The sequence below is a fragment of the Lissotriton helveticus genome, chromosome 6 (genome assembly GCF_964261635.1).
Source record: "Lissotriton helveticus chromosome 6, aLisHel1.1, whole genome shotgun sequence".
Taxonomy (NCBI): domain Eukaryota; kingdom Metazoa; phylum Chordata; class Amphibia; order Caudata; family Salamandridae; genus Lissotriton; species Lissotriton helveticus.
In genome coordinates, this window is record NC_136067.1 from 1,229,549,179 (window position 1) to 1,229,574,091 (window position 24,913).

Genomic DNA, 24,913 nt, shown 5'->3' on the forward strand with positions numbered 1-24,913 from the left:
ATACAAGTATTAGTCTACAAGACTAGGGAGAGATCGAATTGGAGTATCGAATGTACACCCTGTATTTCACAATTTTCATGTTTTGCAACTTCAGTCTGTCTGTTATATTGTGCAGGTTACAAGAATCTGTCTAATTGTTTTATTAGTTTACGAATTAATTTTATTTGTTTTTAAGAAATGTAAAATGTATAAATGTGAATTGGTTTGTTTTTTGTCATTTTAATAAATGTTTTTGTACCTTTTGAAATACACTGTATGCTTCTGTGATTATAGTAACGAATGCTCCATAGCCTGATTGTAGCTAGATCTAGTATATGTTCCAAGGGAATGGTCTCATTTCTTTAGGTTTAATAACTTACATATGTCACAATGTACCTCTGTTTTGTGAATGGGGCCCTACATATTCAGAAGCAAGTGTGCACCTTACAAAGTCTTTTAGCTTCTTTCGAACCTGACCTTGTAAAACGTATAGCATTAGAAAATCTCTCAGTCCTGGAGCACGGCAGCCTGTGGGATTAGTGCTCAGAACAGCCCATGCATGTCCTGCAGAGCAAAACTAGTGCTTAATTTGAGCCTGTGATTTCCGGTGCTGGGCACCAGCACTTAATTGCCGGCACCAGCACTTAGCCAGAACCTGCACTTGTTACAGCTGCCACATGGAGGCACTGTTTCTGTAATTTAAAGATGAGCAGGAAAACAGTTGTTTGTTAATGCAATATAAATTCAAAACAACTAATACCTGCCACCCAATTAATTATAACACTTTTAGCAGTGTGATGGTTGGTAGCTGACTAAGTACAGCAGCAAAGCATGGTGCAAACTGCAGTGACCTCCTGACGAGGGCCCCGGAACATATGTTTTTTACAAGTTAAGCACTGAAAAACTATGGGACATAAGGTCAAATTATGGACCCTTTAGCTCTATAAAAATAAAGCAGTTTTTAATATATATTCATCCAGACCCTCAATTAACCCCAAGCCATGAGGCGTAACGTCTGGCAGTCCATTCATGTTAGCCTAAAGCACTCTCTTTGCAAAGGCTTTCTTGTAGTGTCTGCATTTATAGGGGAAACCAGGCCATTTCCTGGGAGCACTTGGTATGCCATCTATAAGGAAATCTGCTGTGATTGGACTGGAGAGACCTCTAATTGAAAAAAAATTGTAACTCTGCACTCTTATGTTTTTTTTCCCAATCCTTTACATTTCAATACAAGGAGGAAGGAATAAATAACCAGTATTTGGTTTTTTTAACTTGAAATTTCAGGTCAAATAAATAAAAATAAAATTAGTATAGCATCTAGGCCTAAGCGTTTTTCAATGAAAATATAATTACAATTATTATTGTCCAAACAAAATTGGTAATCATTTTTTTGAACGATAAAAGGATTACATGCAATGTTGCTGAGATTTGAACCTGCAGACTAATCACAAATGTCAGCTGTAAATTGTGCTACCCTTTTAGCCTTACTGGATTAAAACACATTACAAAATGAGAGTTATTAATAATCAAACCTTTCAATGTAAATATGGCAGCCTTGCTGAGAAGTGTGGGCATGGTCCAGCGAAAGTTTAGCATCCAGACGAGAAGGGCTGGTACTGATTCATTTAAATGTACAGCATCCCCACTGAGAAGATTATATACTTTCATGTAAACGTATAATGCCTTATTGGGAAATGTTAGTACTGTCTATTGAAAGTATAATTGGCCTTCTTGGAAGTGCCACTTTTCCCTTAAAAGTATGCCAGTCCTGCTGAATAGATTTTGTACTTTCATATAAAGATACAGGAACCTTGCTGAGACGTGTTGGAACCATCTAATAAAGTTATCACAGCTTAGACAGTGGAAAGAATACCTGAGAAATGGTAATGCTGTTCAATAAAGTTATGCAGTCTTTTCCGAGAAGTTTTACTTTGGGGAGTCCTAATAGGATGTATGCGCCTTATTGGGAAGTTTTGGCACTGTGCTGCTGTGCTTTTTTTGTACTCTCCATAAAAACTATAGAGACCTGATAAGAAGTGGTGTTACTCCCAATGTAACATACAACAGTCCTTATGAAAAGTATTGCTTTGTCCCATTAAAGGCACATCAGCCTGCTGAAGAATGTTGGTGATGTTCAACACACATATGGCAGTCATTCTGTACATCATTGGTATGGTTCTATGGAACCATACCATGTTATGAAAGGTTTAAAAAAACTACTGAGTTCTTCTATACAATAAATCTAATGGAGCCCTGATCAGAACTGTTAGGCCATTTGTTAAAACAATAGTATCACAAAGGTACTGTATTTTAAATATCATACAGCCTTGCTTCGAAGTGTTTGTGAGAGCTGTGCTAAGAGATTTTGGCATTCTGCAAAAGAAGCATGTGGCTGCCCTTGCAAAAGGGTCTGGTATTGCCATCAAGAGTCTTCGGAGAACAATTACAATTGGTCCAGTCCAATTACAACTGTCAATCCTGCTGATATGTTTTGGTACTGTTGAATAAGTGCATAGATGCCATACTTAGAAGGCATTCCTGCTTAGAAGGGCAGTAAGAGGACGTTTTCACTGTTCAGCCAATATGTAGACACTTTGCTGAGAAGTGCTGGTGTTTTCCAATAGAAGTATTTGATCTCTTCTGAGAGGTATTGCCACTCTCCGAAGCATAATTATAAAGCCAACTATGATGAGATGCACTGGCACATTCTGCCCAATACACATATGGCAGCTTTGATGAGAAGAGGTAGTATTAGGGATGAATACTATAGAAGGCACTTGTGAGACGTTCTGCACAAATCTGGTGACAGCAAGAATGGCTGTGGCAGGAAATAACATCTACTTAGTTAATTAGCATCCTGACACCAAAACATCCAACCCATAATAACCCAGCCCTTCCCTATAGTGATGGTGAGCTCTCAACAAATGTATTCTTCATTTCCTGCATTAAGATAAAATTGTTGTGCTTTCTGCAGTTACAGCGCAGAAAAGCAAAAGTCCAATCAGATAATTGGGTTATTCTATAGAAGGAAAATAAGTTAGCTGCCTGGAGAGCTCAGCCGTAGGAAAGTAGGTGTTATTTTTTTCCCTGGGTGGGTGGAACATTTCCCTCCCTGCCACAGTAGAAGCCATGTGCAGGTGACTGCAGAGAGATTGCACAAACAGAACAGGAATCTAGACCCCCACATGTGTCACTACTACTCATTGCCAAAGTATCAGAGTTCTGGCCTTTCAAACAAGGGTGGACTTCTGTGACTAAAGCTAGAGATTGAGCCAGCAGTTAGGCTACAATGATCACGTGTGCTACCAAAATAGTCTACACCTATTGTGTATGATACTTTTGTGAATTTTTCCCCTAGAGCGTCTTGTGCAGGGCCAGGTACAATCCATGACATTTTGCCTGACTATAATCGTAAGGCCATGTTTGAGTGCATTTTGTTTCTGTGTTGTGCTTATGTTTTCAAAAGATAAAGGAATTTAGAACCCACTGAGTTTTCAACTGATATCTGCTAAAAGGTGACCATAGGTCCACCATCTTCAAAACATTTTCTGTACATTTTCCTTGAGATAAAGTCCTCGAACTTGAGTAAACTTGTGTTGACTGTTTATCATGTTTTGACCAATGATCCTATCCAATGTCAGAAGAGAAACCATCTCTTTTAAAATGGATTTTAGATACAGTGGCCCAGATTGCTGACAGGTAAGACGTGCTTCCCGCTCTCTCTGTCCCTGCCGCTGATCGGACGTCCCCATCCACCCTTCTCACGACACAGCGAATGGCTTGAAGTGCTGGGTGACCCAGCAGAGACAGTCGGGCATCCACTGACATCCACTGACATCATTGTATTGCACAGGAGACCTTCTGCATGAGACCCTGGGCCGACACAGTGATGACTCGGTGGCTCCTCGCTCCTAAAATGGCGGTGCCCGATTCCTGGCGGTATTAATTGGGCTGTTATGCCACACCCCCTGTAACTGAGATGGCCCCAGCTGGCGGAGCCCTGCCACCATCCTGCCACGGCCCTCCTCAAGTGTTCGTGGGAGGCTGGGGGCCTCATTGATGCAACTGGCCCTATGCGCGTGGAGGGCGAGAGTGGAGCTAGGGTCCATGGAGGGCAGGAGGAGAAGTTGAGGATATGCAGGAGGCCACGCACATAGCCTTGAACTGCACCCAACTGGATTTGGGCACCCAGGAGATATTTGAGAACCCCCACAATATCAGCCACATGCAAGTAAGGGCTGAGCAGCAGTACGCCATGGTGCTTGCACTGTCTGCACGAGTGCTTACCACATTACACAGTGCCTGGACCCTGTTCACTTCCTAGTAGCCCGCTTGGTCCTGTGGGAGGCAACACACTCACTTGGGCTCTCGCTGTTTCCATGTCAGGGCCTTGGTAGCCTCTCTGAAGAGACTGGACCACTGGACCACTTTCTGGGTACAAGGGAGCTCCAACTTCTAACCTTAGTCACAGAGATAGAACCACATTCACTGTCAGAACAAGCAGCAACCATTATGTTAGCTCTCCTCCTGGTGCACTGCACTTTCTGAGCATGACGACTGAGGTAGAGTTTCCTACATAGACCAGAAGTAGTAACGAAACTCACCCAAGCGATCACAGTTTGCTTAGCTATTAGCGATACTGAAAACACCTCGGTCACCATCTTATAGGAAGCATTGAAGGTAGTCATTAGGGGAAGCTGATAGCCATATCGGCTGCAGATAACAAGCTCCGCTGTGACAAGAGGGAGCATCTGCATAACCTAGTACAGGAGCTAGAAAGCATACACAAGTGCACAGGTGCCCGAGGGTTTGGCCCGGGCTAGAAGCAGCGCAAGCTCAGCCAGCAGGGCTAGACATTGAAAAAGCCAAATACGCATTGTTACGGCTTCAACATTCCTTTTACGTAGGAGGGGATAGATGCAGGAAGCTGCTGGCTAATAGGCTATGGGTGCAGCAGCAGACCATGATTGTGGACTCCCTGGTGACTAAAGACAACACAGCAGTTGTGTGAAACATCCCCACAGCATCTACTTTTGGGGATTTTTATTAAGACCTTGACTCAGAGCAATCTCTAGCACCAGAGGCTCCCGTCCAGTGAGTTGCTGCTAGCTTGGACCTATACCTCTGAGACGCACGTACACTGCACCTTATACTGGAGCAGGCTGATAGTCTGGACCGTCGGATCAGGATAGAGGCAGTTATCTCTGTGATCGCCCGTCAAAAGCCTCCTATTTTACCAGGACCCAATGGTTTTCTGGCGCTTTTCTATAAGACATTCTGCTCCACACTAACCCCAACCCTGACCTGCCTTTTTAATTCAATAACGGGACCCAGTACAATGCAACCCTCTATGCTGGATGCCTCCTTAATGGTAATTCATAAACTGGGGAAAGACATACAGCAATGCGGCTCGTTTCGCTTGATATCTCTCCTTAACTTGAACATTAAACTCTTCACTAGCATTCTGATTGAGCATCTTGGGCCCCTTATGCCTGTGCCCCACAGACAATGCAGTGACAATACCAAACGTCTCCTCCATTTGATTGACAAGGCCCAAAGCTCCACCAGAGAAATTATGCTTTTGGCCGTAGACGCGGAGAAGGCGTTCTACCGAGTCCACTGGCCCGACCTCGATGTGATTCTTTCCCACTTTGGTTTTGGTATTTGCTTCAGCGCATGGGTCCTTAGCAATTATAGCCAACCAAGGGTGACAGTTCAGGTGAATGGATAGATCTCCACTCCCTTTCCCAAACGTAGAGGCAAGTGTCAGGAGTGCTCTCTCGCACCCTTGTTATTTGTTCTATTTATGGAGCCTTTCACCCAGCTTCTCAGGGACAACCCTGCCATCACTGGGGTCACATTTGACAGCAAAGAATACACTATTAGCCTCTACACAGGCAATGAGATTGTCGCCTTAGATAATCCGGTCGCATCCCTTCCAGCCTTCCTGGCCAAGGTAGAGAACTTTGGTGGGGCAAAGGGCTTCTGCATTAATATTTCAAAGTCCCAAGCCCTCAGCCTCTAGGTCCCCTCTGCAGCAGAGGAGCGGCTAGCTTGCCTATATTCTATCCAGTGGGCAGCCACGTCCATCCCCTATTTGGGGATCCAACTAGCCTCCACTGTGAAAGAGACAGCGATGCATAGCTACAGTGCCCTTCTTTGACATGTAAGACAGGACCTGACCCAGTGGATGCAGTATAAACTTACCTAGCTAGGGCAGGTGGCTGCCCTCAAAATTACTATCCTCCCCAAGATTCTGTTCCTATTCCAAACTCTACCGATGGAACCTCCCTCAAGGATGATAATGACACTGTAAGGGGAGGTAAATTGGATCTTTCGGGCAGATAGGAGACCTGGGGTGCAATGGGATCAGGGCTAAAGATCTCCAAGGATGGAAGGTCTGGGTATTACTAACCTCCTCCATTACTATCAAGCGGCCCAGCGTAGGTACGTAGTAGAGTGGACCAGTGAGAAATCGGAGAAGCACTGGTTGTCTATCAATCGTGCAGTCACAAGTGTGCATTTGTGGTAAGTCGGGTTTCTGCAGACGACGCAGCTGCCATGAAGCTTATGCTCCTCACCGATCACTAAGGTCATGCTCGAGGTGTGGGATCGGGTAGCTACCAGTCAAGTGACTACTTGTCCCTTTTCTTTTCACCCTTTATATCAACAAACTGGACAAATTCCTTGTTAGGTTTGGTCTGGATGTGCAGAGAGCATGCTCGCTTCATGTGATGTGCCAGCCTTATTGTACGTGGATGATGAGTTGCTGCTAGCTTGGACCTCACTTGGACTCCAGAGACATTTGGACAACTTTTATCTTTTTATGGAGGTTCTAGACCTTATCATTAATCAGTTGAAGACACATGTGATGGTTCTTGGTCTCAAGTGATATAAAATGCGACCTTTCTTTGTGAACTGCCTTTAAATGATCTCTGTTTTAACCTTTCTCTATGTAGGGGTTTTATTTGATGATAATAGGTCGGCTGCTTTTGCTAACTCTGTTGAGGCTTTGTTTAAGTTTGACTTGAAATTGTGGAAGAAACCCGTTAAAGAATTGGTCGCAGTATACAGAGCGAAACATGTACTGATTTCTACCTATGCTGCAGGGGTGCTGAGTCTGAGGGCAGCGGGTGACATTCAGCAGGTTTAAGATGGGTGTTTGAAAAGGCTGTTATCCATCCCTTAAAGTACTGCTTACTATATTTTTCATTCAGGGGTAGGCATAGATTATATTATGGACTATATTAAACTATGACCCCTCCTCCTCTGGCTGAGTATCTGGACAAAGGACGAGGCTTCATGTGAGCCTGGTAATGAGTGATTGTCTTACAGGGCTGCTCTGAGAGCCAAAAAATAGCCCTGGGCATTTATGTCAGACTGGCCCCCTCGCTGCATAGGCAGTCTCAGGCAGCTCCGTTTCACTGCACTGAGGCTTGTATTTACATTGCACAAGCCTATAGTGAGAGCGGCCGATAGGTGACAATCGGGTCCCTTAAGGGAAATTGGCCTCCTGGCCTTCAGCCTACAAGGGAAACGCCCGACACCCGGTATGACCAGTCCAGCCCTGTTGTCTACAGAAACACAATGTCCTGAAAATACCTTGGCTTACATATATGTAAATGAACTCAGCCGCAAGTTGACTATGCATAAGCTATATTACGAACCAAAGTCCCTTTCCTCTGTGCACAAAGAAAAAGTCAAATTAAAATGTCTTACTATGGGTCAGGAAGAAAGGGAGCGCACAGAGACTCTGAAAAGTACGGTCACAGCTTACATGCTTGCTGGGAGAACTTTAGATATCGAGCCCTATCTTAAGTGAGTCTAGAACAACCAATAGTTTCTTGCTGACCGCCTGAGATTGAACATCATGCATCCATTAGTTGCTTTTTTCACAGCTTTGACCTATATTATTCATCTACCGGTGTGTCCTTGTGAGTGACATTCCCAAAAGCAGCAATTCACTTTTTATACATTCTATCTGCACATTTGAAGAGGATAGTAGGGGCCTCATTTATGAGAAATGACGCATCGCTGCATAAAAGCAGCGATGCGTCACTTCTCAGTGCGCACTCCTTGCGTCATGATTGATGTGTCATATTTATATTATGACGCATCATGTCGCAAGGAGTTACAGATACGTCAGTATTTCTGACGTATCTGTAGGAGAAAAAGTGACGCATTGCTGGAGTGTGTCACAAAAGTGACGCAACTCCAGCAATATGTACTTTCACATGGGCAAGTCCCATGTTGTTAGTGCCTGCGTCAGTCTTATGCCTGCCATGAAGCAGGCGTAAGATTTTGATGCATTAGCGGCCAAGAAATGGCGCAGTGAAATCTTATAGATTTCACTGCATCACTTCCATGACCCTTTCTTGCGTCAAAACGCCCCCTTGCATATATTATACCTGGCACAGGTATAATGTGGCGCAGGGGTTTACAAACTGACACATCTACCTAGATGCGTCACTTTGTAAATATGGCGCAACAAGGTGCATTTTTTACGCCACTGGTGCGTCACAAAAAGTGAGGTACCGACGGCGTAAAAGTGACGCACAGCCTCGTAAATGAGGCCCTTAGTTCACATCCTCAAGACTGTTAACCTTTGTCAATGCAGACAGGCGTTGATTTATATCCCATCGCTGCCTTCAGCTCACGCCTATTGGGCTGCCGCGAAATGTATACTATTTGCGATAAGAATTAGGAAGTATCTGTAATTTACATTAGTCTGTATTTGAATTGTGTGTCAGATAGGCCTAACGTCGCCTTGGCTAGGATGACCACTTTTGATTTATTTATGGTTAGGAATAACTTGGGTTTTCTTGTGTTGGTGATCTTTTTATCTGTATGTTGGACATTTTTAGTGTGTTTTTTTATATATATGTATGCACTTGTCTCTTTTAAGGATAATCGTTTTAATAGAATAAAGAATTTGAAATGAATCGAGAGGGAGAAGGGGCGAACGAAAGTACGAGAACGAGAGAAATAGAAAGGGAAAGGCAGGGAGAGAAAGAGGGGTGAGTTCATGAAGGGGGGGGGGGGGGGGGGAGAGAGATTTGAAACACGTCTTTTACTTTCCATGAAGAGAGGGATTTCAGACCATATTAGGTAAAGCCGCTGTATTGTGTACATTTTCAGAAGCACGTCAAACTCCTCTTGTTCTTTTAATAGCACTTATACCTGATGGTCAGAAAATGATTTTATGTTATGAATCTCGATAAATGTAATGGCAGATATATTGTAAAATTGTAAAACAGGTTATTATATCATCAGTGCGTTCTATAGTGTAATTCCATGGATCAGTGCCAATCTGCCTTAGCATTTAATGTATGTAAATGCTTGTTCGCTGTAAAGCCTTTAATCGCTCTTGCAAAGGCAGGTTGAAATCCAAGAAAATTAATTTCGTCTCTATTTATGTGTATTAATACAGGCCGTTTAATATGTTCATTCACTTTAGGGATTTAGCTAATAGGGCTTTACTTAATAGATAATAATTGAAGCACATTTTTTGTTGCAGAGCCTGCAAAAGCAAAAGATGCGAGACCAAAACCAGTCGTTAAGGAAAAAGGTATTATTAAAGTAATCATCATTCAAGGTGTCAATACAATCTCCAAAATGTATTGTATGATAATTACTGCCAAAGGTAACCCACCGCTCTGCACAAATCAATGCTCTTTTGGAAGTACGATCTGGCAGTATTGCTAATATGTATTTATAACCAGCAGCATGGACATACTGTTCAAGTAACTACTCTCTGGGGTGATTACAGCTGTTGGTACAAAAATGTATATACAGCAAATATAACATATGTTTCCATGCATTAAACAACTTAAGCAAATAACAGCAGGGGAAATGTGTACATCCGAGATGAAAGTAAGTAAATCTTTATTTGCATTGTGTGCCAATGTTAGAATGAAGACGTTTCATGCAATAAAATCAGTAGTCTGTAAAATCGACATTTGGTGACATTCAGTAATAAGAACACGTTTCCCGCTTGTGTCAATTGTAAGCATATGATGGCATCTTAGCAACCCCCGATGGTAGTGATGCGGCGGCCAGTGGGCAGCTGGGAGCAGATTGTGATTCAAATGGACCCTCAGACGAAATTAAGAATTTGGCAACCTGAATATTTATCGCAGAGTTCTTAAATGTCCTTGCTGGGTGGTAAATGCTAGTCGAAGTGCAAAATACGCAACAGTTGTTTGGGGTTTTTGATCTTTTAGTTTTTTTCCCCGACATTGAAATGTCTTTGCTGGATCTGGGGAATTGTGGTGGTTTATACTTATAAAGGTGTGATACGTTAAGCAGCAGGGCCTGCGTGGAGTTGACATATATGGCAGGTCTAGGGAGCTGGGAATTGACGTAATGTCTAAGGCAGTCTCCTTTCTGCTATGCTGAGAAAATTGGTGAGGCAGCACTTTAATTGAAGGACTGTAGGATTGAAGCATAACTTCAGTGCCTGCCTGCAGGACCTAATGCCTTTTTGTTTAAAGATGGGTGGGAGCAGGGTGCGTCTGATGTCCAGTAGTCTTGGACAGATGCAGATCATGTGCACTAGATCCTCGCTTCCATTTCCACAGAGATGGCAGGTATGCACTCCTGGTTTCCTTTCCCAGAGGGGTAGATGCAGGAGTATGGCAAGGATGCCCAGGCGGTGCCTTAAGAATTTCTCCTTCGTCTTCATTTTAAATCCTGCACTTAAGTATAGTTGTGGTTTAAGGATTTTGTAATCAATGAGAACAGACTAGCCATGTGCCCTTGTTGCCTAAGATTCTTTGTCTTTGATTATAGATATTTTTTTGTCGCTTTTGTTACTGCCTTCTTGTAACTCTGGTGGGTTACAGGTGTGTTCCACAGGTTTGTTAGACCTAGTTTTGACAGGGAGTCTAAAAGGTACTCTCTGGCGGGTGAGTTTCCCTGACCGCTCAGTTCAGTCCAAAGGTCTGAGTTTAGTGAAACTTGCTCAGCTTCCATGATCTTGTGCCAGCTTTTTTTAATGCCCCCCTACTAGCCATATTCTGCTTCTGAAGGCTAAATTCTGGCCAAATTTGGGTAGGATATGCGTAGGTCAGGAGGAGGAAGATCGCTCTGTAGGCAGGGATGATGGTTTTGTCCAAAGTGAATGCATCCCTCCCTCACATTGGTTCACTCCCATAAATTAGCACGGGTTGTAGCTTGGCCTGGATGACTGTAGTAGTGGATCTGAGGTTAGGCTTCGTAGTGCTTTTTTTAGGGGCTTCATTGCTAGTGTTGTTGTGATGCCTTTCTGTCCCAGGGCCTCCCTGTAGGATTTATAAGAGCCTCTGCTATCTAGTAAGACTCTGAGATATTTATATTCAGTTGCTGTTGCTAGGCGGTGCCTGTCCAGATACAGTACAGCTTTTTCTTTCTGGTGTAGTTTATTGCCATACTTTTTGCTTTGCTTAAATTGATACGTCATGTGTTTGCTTGCGAGAAGTTGTTGCTGGTATCCACAAAGTGCTGTAGTCCAATTGGTGTTCTGCTTATTAAGACCAAGTTGTCAACATATAGAATGCTGGAAAGGGACATTTTGCATAGTTTCGGGGCGTGTGATATGCTTTTGTCCAATTCCCCCGTAAGGTCTGCCATAATGACATTAAAGAGCCAGAGTGCTAAAACACACCCTTGTTTTCACCCTTTGGAGGTGGTGATTCACATAGAAAGGTATGTCCTAGCTCCCAGCTTGGTTTTGACCCAGGCCTCTGTGTGTAATAGGATCAGCTGGTTTAGAAGGGCAGATGGGATTCCCCATTTTCCCAGTTACTGCCATAGTTTTGCACGGTCTACATGATCGAATGCTGTGCTGTAATCTACGAAACAATCAGCAGTGCGAAGGTCATGATATTGGTGGTGGGTCCCATTTCTCTGCAGAAGCCGGTCTGGTTTACAGGGATAATGGATTTTGATGAAGCCCAAGATGTTAGTTCTTCCAGCATCACTCTTGCATAGTATTTGGATATGTTATCGATTAGAGCGACCAGACGATAATTGTTTATGATGGCCTTGTCTCCCTGCTTGTAGATGGGGTAGATTGTGGATTCCTTCCAGAATTTCACGATGGTTTATTTTTCCAGTATCTCGTTGAAACTGGCACCAGGGCTTTATTCCAGTACTCTGGATAGTAGGTATACAAGATGGGCGGTATTCCATTGGAGCCTGGAGCACCTTCTGACCTCCCTTTGGCTATTTGCCTCCTGATTTGTTGCACTGATATTCCGTGGCATTTCTCATTGCTCTTCTGGAATGCCTAGGAGTCTGTTGATTCTTCACCCAGTCCGGGTTTGGAACTGTTCTGTATTGTCCCAGATCATGTGTCCCAGTTCGATTTGGGTCCAGGCTCTTCTCTAGATTTTTCTCCTGATCTTGGATTCCTACGCAGACTGTTCAACCTCTAGATTCCAATTGTTAAAGTGGTTGTATAGATACTTTGCCCAGTCTTCCTCTGTGTTATGAGAGTTTATTCCTCGGTGGCTGGCCCGGTGGAGGGAGTTAATTGTCCTCCAAAACCAGGCATTCTATTCTTGGTTTTTGAATCGTGCAACAACCTTCGCCACAGTGATTCATTTTCATGCCTTTTTTTGTCCTCTTTTGTTCTTTTCAAGGTTGCCTTCCATTTCCTCAGATATCCTTTCAGGGCTGAGTTTTGAGGGTTCCTGCGTAATTGCCTTAATGTTTGGTTTATAGAGCATTTACGTTTTCTCATCTGGAAGGTGACTGGATTGGAAGACAGGGTGTCTACTACTGCTCCTATTTTCGTTTCTGCCCTGGTGGCAAATTCTTCTCTGAGGGTCTTCTCGAAATTCTCCCATGTGGTTAAGGGATGGGTCATTGCGTTGTTTTCTTGGCGAAGGAGCATCTTTGCATATTCAGATAGTTTCTCAACTGAAGCAGAGCTGTACTTTATCCACTTGTAATCAGTGGTGTATTCTGTGCCAATACTATTATTCTCCTGGATGAAGGATGTGGCTTTTGCCTTGAGTGTCACCTCTTGTGGTAAGTGATAACTTTGATTGTTATCAAGAAATGTCTTTGCTGGAACTGGGGAATTGTGGTGGTTTATACTTATAAAGGTGTGTTACGTTAAGCAGCAGGGCCTGCGTGGAGTTCACAATATGGGCAGGTCTAGGGAGCTGGGAATTGAGGTAATGTCTAAGGCAGTCTCCTTTCTGCTATGCTGAGAAAATTGGTGAGGCAGCACTTTAATTGAAGGACTGTAGGATTGAAGCATAACTTCAGTGCCTGTCTGCAGGACCTAATGCCTTTTTGTTTGAAGATGGTTGGGAGCAGGGTGCGTCTGATGTCCAGTAGGCTTGGACAGATGCAGATTATGTGCACTAGATCCTCGCTTCCATTTCCACAGAGATGGCAAGTATGCACTCCTGGTTTCCTTTCTCAGAGGGGTAGATGCAGGAGTAAGGGAAGGATACCCAGGCGATGCCTTAAGAATTTCTCCTTGGTCTTCATTTTAATTCCTGCACTTAAGTATAGTTGTGGTTTAAGGATTTTGTAATCAATGAGAACAGACTAGCCATGTGCCCTTGTTGCCTAAGTTTCTTTGTCTTTGATTATAGATATTTTTTTTGTCGCTTTTGTTACTGCCTTCTTGTAACTCTGGTGGGTTACAGGGGTGTCCCACAGGTTTGTTAGAACAAGTTTTGAAAGGGAGTCTAAAAGGTACTCTCTGGCGGGTGCGTTTCCCTGACCGGTCAGTTCAGTCCAAACGCCTGAGTTTAGTGAAACTTGCTCAGCTTCCATGATCTTAGGCCAGCTTTTTTTTAATGCCCCCCTACTAGCCATATTCTGCTTCTGAATGCTAAATTCTGGCCAAATTTGGGTAGGAGATGCATAGGTCAGGACGTTGAAGATCGCTCTGTAGGCAGGGATGATGATTTTGTCCAAATTGAATGCATCCCTCCCTCACATTGGTTAATTTCCATAAATTAGCACTGGTTGTTGCTTGGCCTGGATGACTGTAGTAGTGGATCTAAGGTTAGGCTTCGTAGTGCTTTTTTTAGGGGCTTCATTGCTAGTGTTGTTGTGATGCCTTTCTGTCGCTGGGCCTCTCTGTGGGATTTATAAGAGCCTCTGCTATCTAGTAAGACTCTGAGATATTTATATTCAGTTGCTGTTGCTAGGCGGTGCCTGTCCAGATACAGTACAGCTTTTCTTTCTGGTGTAGTTTATTGCAATACTTTTTGCTTTGCTTAAATTGATACGTCATGTGTTTGCTTGCGAAAAGTTGTTGCTGGTATCCAAAAAGTGCTGTAGTCCAATTGGTGTTCTGCTTATTAAGACCAAGTTGTCAGCATATAGAATGTTGGAAAGGGACATTTTGCATAGTTTCGGGGCGTGTGATATGCTTTTGTCCAATTCCCCCGGAAGGTCTGCCATAAAGACATTAAAGAGCCAGAGTGCTAAAACACACCCTTGTTTTCGCCCTTTGGAGGTGGTGATTCACATAGAAAGGTGTGTCCCAGCTCCCGGCTTGATTTTGACCCAGGTCTCTGTGTGTAATAGGATCAGCTGACTTAGAAGGGCAGATGGGATTCCCCATTTTCCCAGTTTCTGCCATAGTTTTGCACGGTCTACATGATCGAATTCTGCGCTGTAATCTACGAAACAATCAGCAGTGCGAAGGTCATGATGTTGGTGGTGGGTCCCATTTCTCTGCAGAAGCCGGTCTGGTTTACAGGGATAATGGATTTTGATGAAGCCCAAGATGTTAGTTCTTCCAGCATCACTCTTGCATAGTAGTTGGATATGTTATCGATTAAAGCGACAAGACGATAATTGTTTATGATGGCCTTGTCTCCCTGCTTGTAGATGGGATAGATTGTGGATTCCTTCCAGAATTTCAGGATGGTTTATTTTTCCAGTACCTCGTTGAAACTGGCACCAGGGCTTTATTCCAGTACTCTGGATCGTAGGTATACAAGATGGGCTGTATTCCATTGGAGCCTGGAGCACCTTCTAACCTCCCTTTGGCTATTTGCCTCCTGATTTGTAGCACTGATATTCCGTGGCATTTCTCATTGCTCTTCTGGAATGCCTAGGAGTCTGTTGCTTCTTCACCCATGGCGGGTTTGGAACGGTTCTGTATTGTGCCAGATCATGTGTCCCAGTTCGATTTGGGTCCAGGCTCTTCTCTAGAGTTTTCTCCTGATCTTGGATTCCTCCGCAGACTGTTCAACCTCTAGATTCCCATTGTTAAAGTGGTTGTATAGATACTTTGCCCAGTCTTCCTTTGTGTTATGAGAGTTTATTCCTTGGTGGCCTGGCCCGGTGGAGGGAGTTAATTGTCCTCCAAAACCAGGCATTCTATTCACCACAGTGATTCATTTTCATGCCTTTTTTTGTCCTCTTTTGTTCTTTTCAAGGTTGCCTTTCATTTCCTCAGATATCCTTTCAGGGCTGGGTTTTGAGGGTTCCTGCGTAATTGCCTTAGTATCTGAAAGAGACACGTTAGTATTAGATTCCTTACCTTAGAATATCCCCAGGCGTCAGACTGGATCCGGAAACTTTTGCGTAGCAGTACCCTTGCGCGTCGGTAGGCGTCGTCTGCGGCTCCGCGTCCGTCGTCGGCGTCGTGGGCGCCGTGATGACGTCGTCGGAGTACTTAGACGCCGCCTCCGCGTGCTCACGTCAGTTCTTCTTTTTTCCACGCCAGCGAGCGCAGATCTGGAAAAAGCAGTAACCCTAGTCAATTTTTGACTAACTTTTTGATAATTTTTTGATCATTTCTCGAAGTCTTTCGACTCAGATTGGTGCCGTCGGTCACGGATCCTCACCACCTGTGTTTAACTTGTCTAGGCGTCGATCAAGACGACAATGCCTGCTCTGACTGCCGGGCTCTCTCTTCGAAAGCCAGGCGGGAGCGGTCCCGCAGGCGACTCAAACTCCGGCAGTCGGTCCCGCGCCTCGAGAGGTCTCGGTCCTATGGGAGGTTGAGGGACAGGTCGCGGGCTCGGAGCCACCACAGCTCCGAGAGTAGGCCGCACTCCTCCGGGTCGAAGTCGTTTTCAGGTAAGAAGCACAAGAAGTCCAAGAGGCGTCATCGCTCTGCGGACTCCCCCCGACGCTCGCGTGATGCGGCCGGGGGTTCGGGTGACACCGCCCACGCGGCTCCGTCGGAGTCGCGGGCGCCGCGTTCAGCTCCACACCCTCCGGTCCCTGGGCTCAACGCGACGCCGGAGGAGATCGAGCGCTTCCTCATGGCCATGAGGAAACTCTCTCCTCCGACGGGCTCCGCGGTGCCTTCTGGCCCAGCGGACCCATCTGGGGCCTCTAGCGGGTCGGGGGTTTCGGCCCCGACGCCGTCGGGTGCTTTGGCCCCGACGCCGCCGACGCCTTTGGGCCCGGCGCCGCAGGCTCCCGCTATCCCGACGCCGCCGGTGCCTTCGGGCCCGGCGCCGCAGGGTACAGCAGCCCCGGCGCTGCCAGCGCCTTCGGGCCCGGCGCCGCGGGACGCCGCTAGACCTTCTTCGGGATCTGGATCGTCGCCGGTGGACCTTACGACCTCTCCGGCGTCGGACCATCAGGTGTCGCCTCCGGCGCCGTCCTCGGGCGGCGCCATCCTCGGGCGGCGCCGTCCCCGATGCCCCCTTCATTCCTGTTCCGACGTCGGGACGGCCCCGATGGGCGCCGCTCCAGACGTCGTTTGGGGAGTTTCACTTCTATGAGCAGGCCCCATTAGTTGAGAACCCTGAGTTTCAGGAGATGGATGATGAAGGGGATTGGAGGGGTCTGAGGACCCTCTGACACGAGAGTGTCTGTCTCATGAGGACTAGGCAGGAGACCTTGGGGAGGCCAGTGGCCTGGACACCTCTCCAGACACTGGTTTTGTCTCCCCTCCTACCGTGGCTTCTGAGGAGGGGGCAACCTACAGTGTGGTGTTGATGAGGGCTGCCAAGGCCTTGGGCCTTGAGCTCCCCGTCGCGGCCGTGAGGACTAATCTCCTCACTGAGGTCCTTAAACCGCAGTCAAGCTCGGCCGAGCCTCTGCTGCCCTTTAATGAGGTCTTGACCGACATTCTTCTGGGCACTTAGTCCTAGCCCGCTACGGGTTCGCCCGTAGATAGGAACGTGGCCAGACGCCACCGCCCAGCACCGGGCGACCCATGTTTCCTGTCCACCCACCCTACCCCCGAGAGCCTGGTCATCCAGGTCTCCAATTCCCAGACCGCATTCCCGTCGGCACCGCCGGACAGGGAATCCAAGAGGTACGAGCAGTACGGCAAAAAGATCTTCTCGTCCCTTAGTCTGGGACTGCGGTCTTCCAACACCGCATGCCTCTTGGGCCGCTACACCCACTCTCTGTGGGATACGGTTGCGGAAGTGCTGCCAGAGTGCCCGTTGGAGGTACGGCCCAAATTCGGCCAAGCCCTTGTGGAGGGCCGGGATGTAGCCAAATATTCTATACGGTGTGGGCTGAATACCACCGACTCACTGGGTAGAGCGATGGCAACGACGGTGGCGGTCAGACGTCACGCCTGGTTGAGGTCCGCCAACTTTTCGGCCGATGTCCAGAACACCTTGATGGACATGCCATCTGATGGCCGTCGCCTCTTTGGCGACAAGGCAGACCATGCGTTCGAGCGCTTTAAGGACTCCAGGGCTACGGCCAAGTCCTTGGGCCTCTCGGCCCGCGCCAGCAATCGGCTGCCTTTCATTCCTTTCGTGGCCACGGAAGTGGTGTACCCACACGTGCTGCCAGCCACGCTCCGCAGGGTAATACCCAATGCGGTGGCGGCCGTGGGAACCGCCGTCCCGGCAGCCGGAGGCAACGGCAAGGTCAGTCCACACCTTCCCCCGCAGCATCCGCCTCAAAACCCTCCTAGTCCGTGCTTTCAGGCCCATGTGACGCCAGTGGGGGGCAGCGTTCGCCATCACCACCTCCACTGGCGCACCATCACTTCGGACAGGTGGGTGCTGCAGATCGTCCGAAGTGGCTACTCCCTCCCCTTCGAGGCGACTCCTCCAGCCATTCCACCGCAGAACCACCGTGTATCGGGGGATCATTTGCGACATCTGCAGGAGGAAGTTACGGCCCTCTTGACCAAGGGGGCCATCGAGCGCGTTCCTGGGCCAGAAGTAGGGTGTGGTTGCTACTCCCACTACTTTCTGGTACCCAAGAAGGGCAAAGGGGGCCTACGCCCTATCTTGGTCCTAAGGAATGTCAACGGCTTCTTCCGGAAGGAGAAGTTCAAGATGCTGACACTGGCTCAGGTCCTAGCTGCCCTGGACCCAGGAGACTGGATGGTAGCGTTGGACTTGCAGGACGCTTATTTCCACATCCCCGTCCTGCCGGCCCACCGGCACTACCTGCGGTTCACTATTGGCCACGAGCACTTTCAGTATACCGTGCTCCCCTTCGGCCTTACCAGCGCCCCACGGGTGTTCACAAAGGTGATGGCGGTGGTCGCAGCTCATCTGCGCAGGTTAGGGGTTTCAGTCTTCCCCTACCTCGACGACTGGTTGTTGAAGGCGGGCTCGCCCCAGACAGTCGTTAGCCACCTCCAGACTACGGCAGATCTCCTGCACTGGCTGGGGTTCTCCATCAATGTGCCGAAGTCACACCTGTGCCCCTCTCAGAAGCTCCTTTTCATTGGAGCGGTACTCGACTCGGCGCGGTTTCGGGTTTATCCACCCGAACAGCGGGTCCGGGATATTCAGGCTCTGATTCCCATCTTTCAGCCGTTATCCCGGGTCTCGGTCAGGTTGACGCTGCGGCTTCTGGGGCTGATATCCTCCTGCATCCTGCTGGTGCATCACGCCAGGTGGCGGATGCGGGCTCTGCAGTGGGACCTGAAGTTTCAGTGGGCCCAGCATCAGGGCAACCTATCAGACCACGTCCTGATCTCGGAGGGCACTGCGAGACAGCTGCAGTGGTGGCTCACGGACCGCGATTGGGTCAGCGGCAGATCCCTCTCCCTTCCCCAACCGGAGCACGTAGTTGTGACGGATGCGTCCCTCCAGGGCTGGGGAGGCCACATGGGAGAGGCGGAGATCAGAGGCCTCTGGTCTCCGGCGGAGGCCCGGCTCCACATCAACCTGTTGGAGTTACGGCCGATTCGTCTAGCACTGAAAGCATTCCTCCCCTCTGTCCGGGGGAGTGTAGTGCAGGTGTTCACGGACAACACCACCGCCATGTGGTACTGCAACAAACAGGGCGGGGTGGGGTCATGGACCCTTTGCCAGGAGGCTCTGCGCCTCTGGCAATGGCTGGAACACCAGGGTGTGACCCTGGTGGCTCAACACCTGGCAGGTTCTCTGAACGCCAGGGCGGACGAGCTCAGCCGTCGGTGCTTGATGAATCATGAATGGCGTCTGAACTCGGACGTGGCGCAAGGCCTCTTTCAGCAATGGGGAGAGCCTTCGTTAGATCTATTCGCCACCGAAGAGAACGCGCAATGTCATCAGTTCTGCGCGTTGGAATTTCCAAGGCGGCACTCGCTCGGAGACGCTTTTCGTCGCGAGTGGATCTGCGGTCTACTGTACGCCTTTCCGCCTATACCACTTCTGCCCAGAGTGCTGAAGAAGATCAAGCGCGACCAGGCCCAAGTCATCCTTGTGGCTCCGGACTGGGCTCGAAGGTACTGGTATCCAGAGCTACTCAGTATGTCAGTCGATCCCCCGGTTCGTCTGCCTCTTCAGGAGAACCTTCTATCGCAGCAGCAGGGTACGGTCCTCCACCCGAACCTGTCCAGTCTCCACCTCCATGCTTGGAGATTGAGCGGCAACAGTTGAGGCCATTTGACTTGCCTCCTGAAGTCTGTAACGTCATTCTGGCAGCCAAGCGTCCCTCCACGAAGTCGGTATGCGCCTGCAGGAGGAACAGATTTGTGGCATGGTGCACAGCAAAGCCTGTGGATCCTCTTGCTGCCCCTCTTTCTGAGGTTCTTCTTTTCCTTCTTTCTCTTGCCCAGCAGGGCTCTGCTCTGGGCACTATCAAGGGCTACCCTTCTGCCCTTTCAGCCTTTCTGAGGCTGCCTGATCAACCTTCTTTTTTCAAGTCCCCTATTGTAAATAGATTTCTAAAAGGCATCACACACACATTCCCTCCTGTTCCGTTTGTGATGCCTCAGTGGGACTTGAACCTGGTTCTTATGTTTCTGATGTGTGCTCCCTTTGAGCCACTTCACAACTGTCCTCTCCGCCTTCTTACTCTGAAGACTGCTTTCCTGGTTGCCATCACCTCTGCCAGGAGAGTGAGTGAGCTCCAGGCCTTTTCTTGTACTCCACCTTTCCTTCCTGTCCATCAGGACAAAGTGGTGTTGCGTACTAAGCCATCTTTCCTGCCCAAGGTTGTCACGGCCTTCCACATCGGGCAGTCTATCACCTTGCCAACCTTCTTCCCGCCACCACATCCCTCTAAAGAGGAAGAGCGGCTTCACCGTCTGGACCCAAAACGTGCGCTCTCATTTTACTTGAATCGCACACGCCAGTTCCGGGTGGATGACCAACTCTTTGTTGGTTACGTGGGCGCTAAGAAGGGGAAAGCGGTGCACAAGAGGACCATCTCCCGGTGGATCATCTTGTGTATCCAGGCATGCTACTCCTTGGCTAGAAAGGAGCCCCCTGTTGGATTGCGGGCTCACTCCACCCGAGCCACGGCGACTACAACTGCCCTGGGCCGGGGGGTGCCCTTACAAGACATCTGTCAGGCAGCTACGTGGGCATCACTGCACACGTTTGAAAGACACTACTGCCTGGACAGCCAAGTCCGGAGGGACGGCTTCTTTGGCCGTTCTGTCCTCCAGGACTTTCTGGTGTGATTATTGGTGCAGACCCACCACCGGGGTTGGTATTGCTGGGGTATCTATTCTAAGGTAAGGAATCTAATACTAACGTGTCTCTTTCAGATGCACAAGTTACTACTTGTGTAACGATATATCTGTAAGAGACATTAGTTAGTATTAGATTCCTTACCGACCCACCCATCCTCCCCGTTCTGCGAACTGATATCTAGGGTTAGGGTTACCCCCTTTCAGGGCCCTAGTTTCAATGGCACAAGTGTTGGTTTTTAACATGGCTCTGCGTTTCTGGCGCGGAAAAGCTGTGTCTAAGAACTGACGTCAGCACGCGGAGGCGGCGTCTAAGTACTCCGACGACGTCATCATGTATGCTCAGACGTGAGTCCCTTGCTCACTTTGCCACTGGATTCAAGCAAGCCGGGCTGAAGACGGCTGGAATGCCAGAAACCGGTCCTCGGAAGCTTGTTTCCGGTCCAGGGAAGACATGGCTTTGCAGTTCGGGCTGGACTGTTCCCATGAGGCACAGGGTCAGACTGATTTGCATATAGCCATGTCTGAACTGGGGTGGCAGAGTTGGCTAAAGAACGGTGATGGATTAAACCCAGATCTTTTGACTGGGTGTGAGAGTTTGATTGATTCAGATGCTCTGTCCGTCACCACCCCCTTTTGTACCGCTTTTGGCCGCCATAAGTGTGGTAGGGTATGCTCAGACGTGTGTCCCTTGCTCACTTTGCCACTGGATTCAAGCAAGCCGGGCTGAAGACGGCTGGAATGCCAGAAACCGGTCCTCGGAAGCTTGTTTCCGGTCCAGGGAAGACATGGCTTCGCAGTTCGGGCTGGACTGTTCCCATGAGGCACAGGGTCAGACTGATTTGCATATAGCCATGTCTGAACTGGGGTGGCAGAGTGGGCTAAAGAACGGTGATGGATTAAACCCAGTTTTTTTGACTGGGTGTGAGAGTTTGATTGATTCAGATGCTCCGTTCGTCACCACCCCCTTTTGTACCGCTTTTGGCCGCCATAAGTGTGGCAGGGTATGCTAAGACATGAGTCCCTTGCTCACTTTGCCACTGGATTCGAGCAAGCCGGGCTGAAGACGGCTGGAATGCCAGAAACCGGTCCTCGGAAGCTTGTTTCCGGTCCAGGGAAGACATGGCTTTGCAGTTCGGGCTGGACTGTTCCCATGAGGCATAGGGTCAGACTGATTTGCATATAGCCATGTCTGAACTGGGGTGGCAGAGTGGGCTAAAGAACGGTGATGGATTAAACACAGATCTTTTGACTGGGTGTGAGAGTTTGATTGATTCAGATGCTCCGTCTGTCACCACCCCCTTTTGCACCACTTTTGGCCGCCATAAGTGGGGCAGGGTATGCTCAGATGTGAGTCCCTTGCTCACTTTACCACTGGATTCAAGCAAGCCGGGCTGAAGACGGCTGGAATGCCAGAAACCGGTCCTCGGAAGCTTGTTTCCGGTCCAGGGAAGACATGGCTTTGCAGTTCGGGCTGGACTGTTCCCATGAGGCACAGGGTCAGACTGATTTGCATATAGCCATGTCTGAACTGGGGTGGCAGAGTGGGCTAAAGAACGGTGATGGATTAAACCCAGATCTTTTGACTGGGTGTGAGAGTTTGATTGATTCAGATGCTCCGTCTGTCACCACCCGCTTTTGTACCGCTTTTAAGAACTGACGTCAGCACGCAGAGGCGGCGTCTAAGTACTCCGACGACGTCATCACGGCGCCCACGGCACCGACGACGGACGTGGAGCCGCAGACGACGCCTACCGGCGCGCAAGGGTACTGCTACGCAAAAGTTTCTGGATCCAGTCTGACGCCTGGGGATATTCTAAGGTAAGGAATCTAATACTAACTAATGTCTCTTACAGATATATCGTTACACAAGTAGTAACTTGTGCGTTTGGTTTATAGAGCATTTAAGTTTTCTCATCTGAAAGGTGACTGGATTTGAAGACAGGGTGTCTACTACTGCTCCTATTTTCGTTTCTGCCCTGGTGGCAAATTCTTCTCTGAGGGTCTTCTTGAAATTCTCCCATGTGGTTAAGGGATGGGTCATTGCGTTGTTTTCTTGGCGAAGGAGCATCTTTGCAGATTCAGATTGTTTCTCAACTGAAGCAGAGCTGTACTTTATCCACTTGTAATCAGTGGTGTATTCTGTGCCAATACTATTATTCGCCTGGATTAAGGATGTGGCTGTTGCCTTGAGTGTCACCTCTTGTGGTAAGTGATCACTTTGATTGTTATCTCCCAGTAAGTTAGATGAAATTTTGTGGAACACGGGGAGTGTGACAAATGTGTAATCAAGGCGACAGGTGGTTTTTCTTGAATGGACACTCTGGACTGGTGGATTATCTTCAGTGAAGCCCCCGTTTAGAGACCTCATATTGAGATCTGTGAGCTCTATAGTAAGTGAATTAATGTTCTGGATTGCTTGTTTAAGTGACTTGGCCCCTGACTTGAGATTGTCCAATACTCCATTAGTTCCTGAAGCAGGTCCTCTTCACTCGTGGTGCCCAGAAGGTGAAGATTAAAATCTGCTGCTTGTATGATGTTCTCTGTGTGACTCTCTTCTGAGATTCTTGTTAGTTCTTTGATCAATTCTTTGCTGACTGTAACCCCTTGCATGCTCAGGACGGCCTCCGGTCATCCTACATCACGCTGGGTGTGGGGCCGTCCGAACTTCACCCACTAATTCATTCTCCAGCGCAGGCGCGGAATTCGCGCCACGCTGGGGAATCTGCGGCGTTTGGAGGGCCCCGGCTGTCCTGAGCGCACGCCCAGCGTGACGTAGGACAGCCGGGGGCCATCCTGAGCACAGAAGGGGTTAAGCTTGTGCCTCGGGGGTAGGTATGTATTTATGACTATGATTGGCCATTCTACTTTGTTAAAGATGATTGTTGTGGATGCTGCCTGTATGGCACCTGGGGCAGCAATGGATGCCTTTATTGGGTTGTTGGTTCCAATTGTAGAGATCAAGGCATAGATTGCCAGACCGCCTGACCGATGGTCGTATCTGGCCCCCTGTTTTGCAGGAATTTGTTGTGACGTAAACCATTGTAGTTCTATGGGTTGTTACTTCCAGGTTTCTTGGAGGAGTATGAGGTAAAATGCCTTCAAATAGTTTACTATATCCGGGTCCTTTGCCTTGCTAGCCAGGCGGTTGATGTTTCAGATGCACATGCAGATCCTTCCTAACCCTTTCGAAGATGGACTAGTGCAGGGGATTCCCTGTCATTGAGTTTGATGGACCTTGATCGTTCACATGAATTGGGTCCAGTTGGTATCTTCTGTTCCTAGCTTTGGGTCCTTTAATTCTTGGAGCCTCCCATAGAGTATTGTTTTTGTTGTTGGACACTGGAGAGCTGCTTTGTGCTCCTTTTAATATTGATGAGGTGGTGTGCACATCTTCCAGGTGCATTTTGGCTGTGTTTCCTGTTAGCAAGGGGGTTGGGTAACCGGGCTTTTAAATGAAGATAGCCATATACTCCATTGTTGAAACACATTTGCCTCTTTAATCACCATATTGGCTGTCTTGTTTGTTATCCAGATAGTTTTGGTTGCCCTGGGCCTTGCCGATTTTTAACTTGTATAAACTCAATTGAGGGTAGGTCTTTTGAGCTCAGATTATTCAGGTTTTTGATTGTTTGCAAAAGTCACAAAATGTTTTCCGTACTTAAAATGTCCACTCTCCCTCTTGATCTGTATTCTGGAAGAAATATGATAGTGTCTGTTGCTCTCAGATCATTTGGTGGTTCGCCGCTTAGTTGGTTTGATACAAGTTGTGATGGCCTTTGGAGCAGGGGGTTGGCAGTGCAAATTCCTTGAGGGTCAATGGGTATCTGACCATCGGTCTGATTAATTCTGATTTGGGTGGGCTTTATTGGGTGCCTTTTGAATGAAGCTCTTTTGAAAGGCCCTCTTACTCTTCCTTATCTCATACTGATGGTGTCTTATATACGTAGTTCAGCTGCTTTGCTAATTGTTTAAGTCCTGTGCATTCTTTTTGCACCTTAGTCCATATATTACTGCACCCATTGTTCAATGTTGGTAGAAGCAGAGTCAGGAGAAGGAACTTTATGGGAGGGCTACGTGGGGAAGGAGCAGAGCAGTTTTTTTAAATTTGTTTTTCTTATGGCCTCCGAG

The 24,913-nt window shown here is 47.8% G+C and overlaps 1 protein-coding gene across 1 annotated transcript in view; it reads left to right on the plus strand.

The window, feature by feature from the left end:
• LOC144762658 (uncharacterized) overlaps positions 1-24,913 on the plus strand; it is a 1,356,333-nt gene that overhangs the window by 527,476 nt on the left and 803,944 nt on the right. The window contains exon 15 of the mRNA XM_078647891.1: positions 9,497-9,547. Coding sequence (XP_078504017.1) covers positions 9,497-9,547 — 51 coding nt within the window. The remainder of the gene's footprint in view (positions 1-9,496; positions 9,548-24,913) is intronic.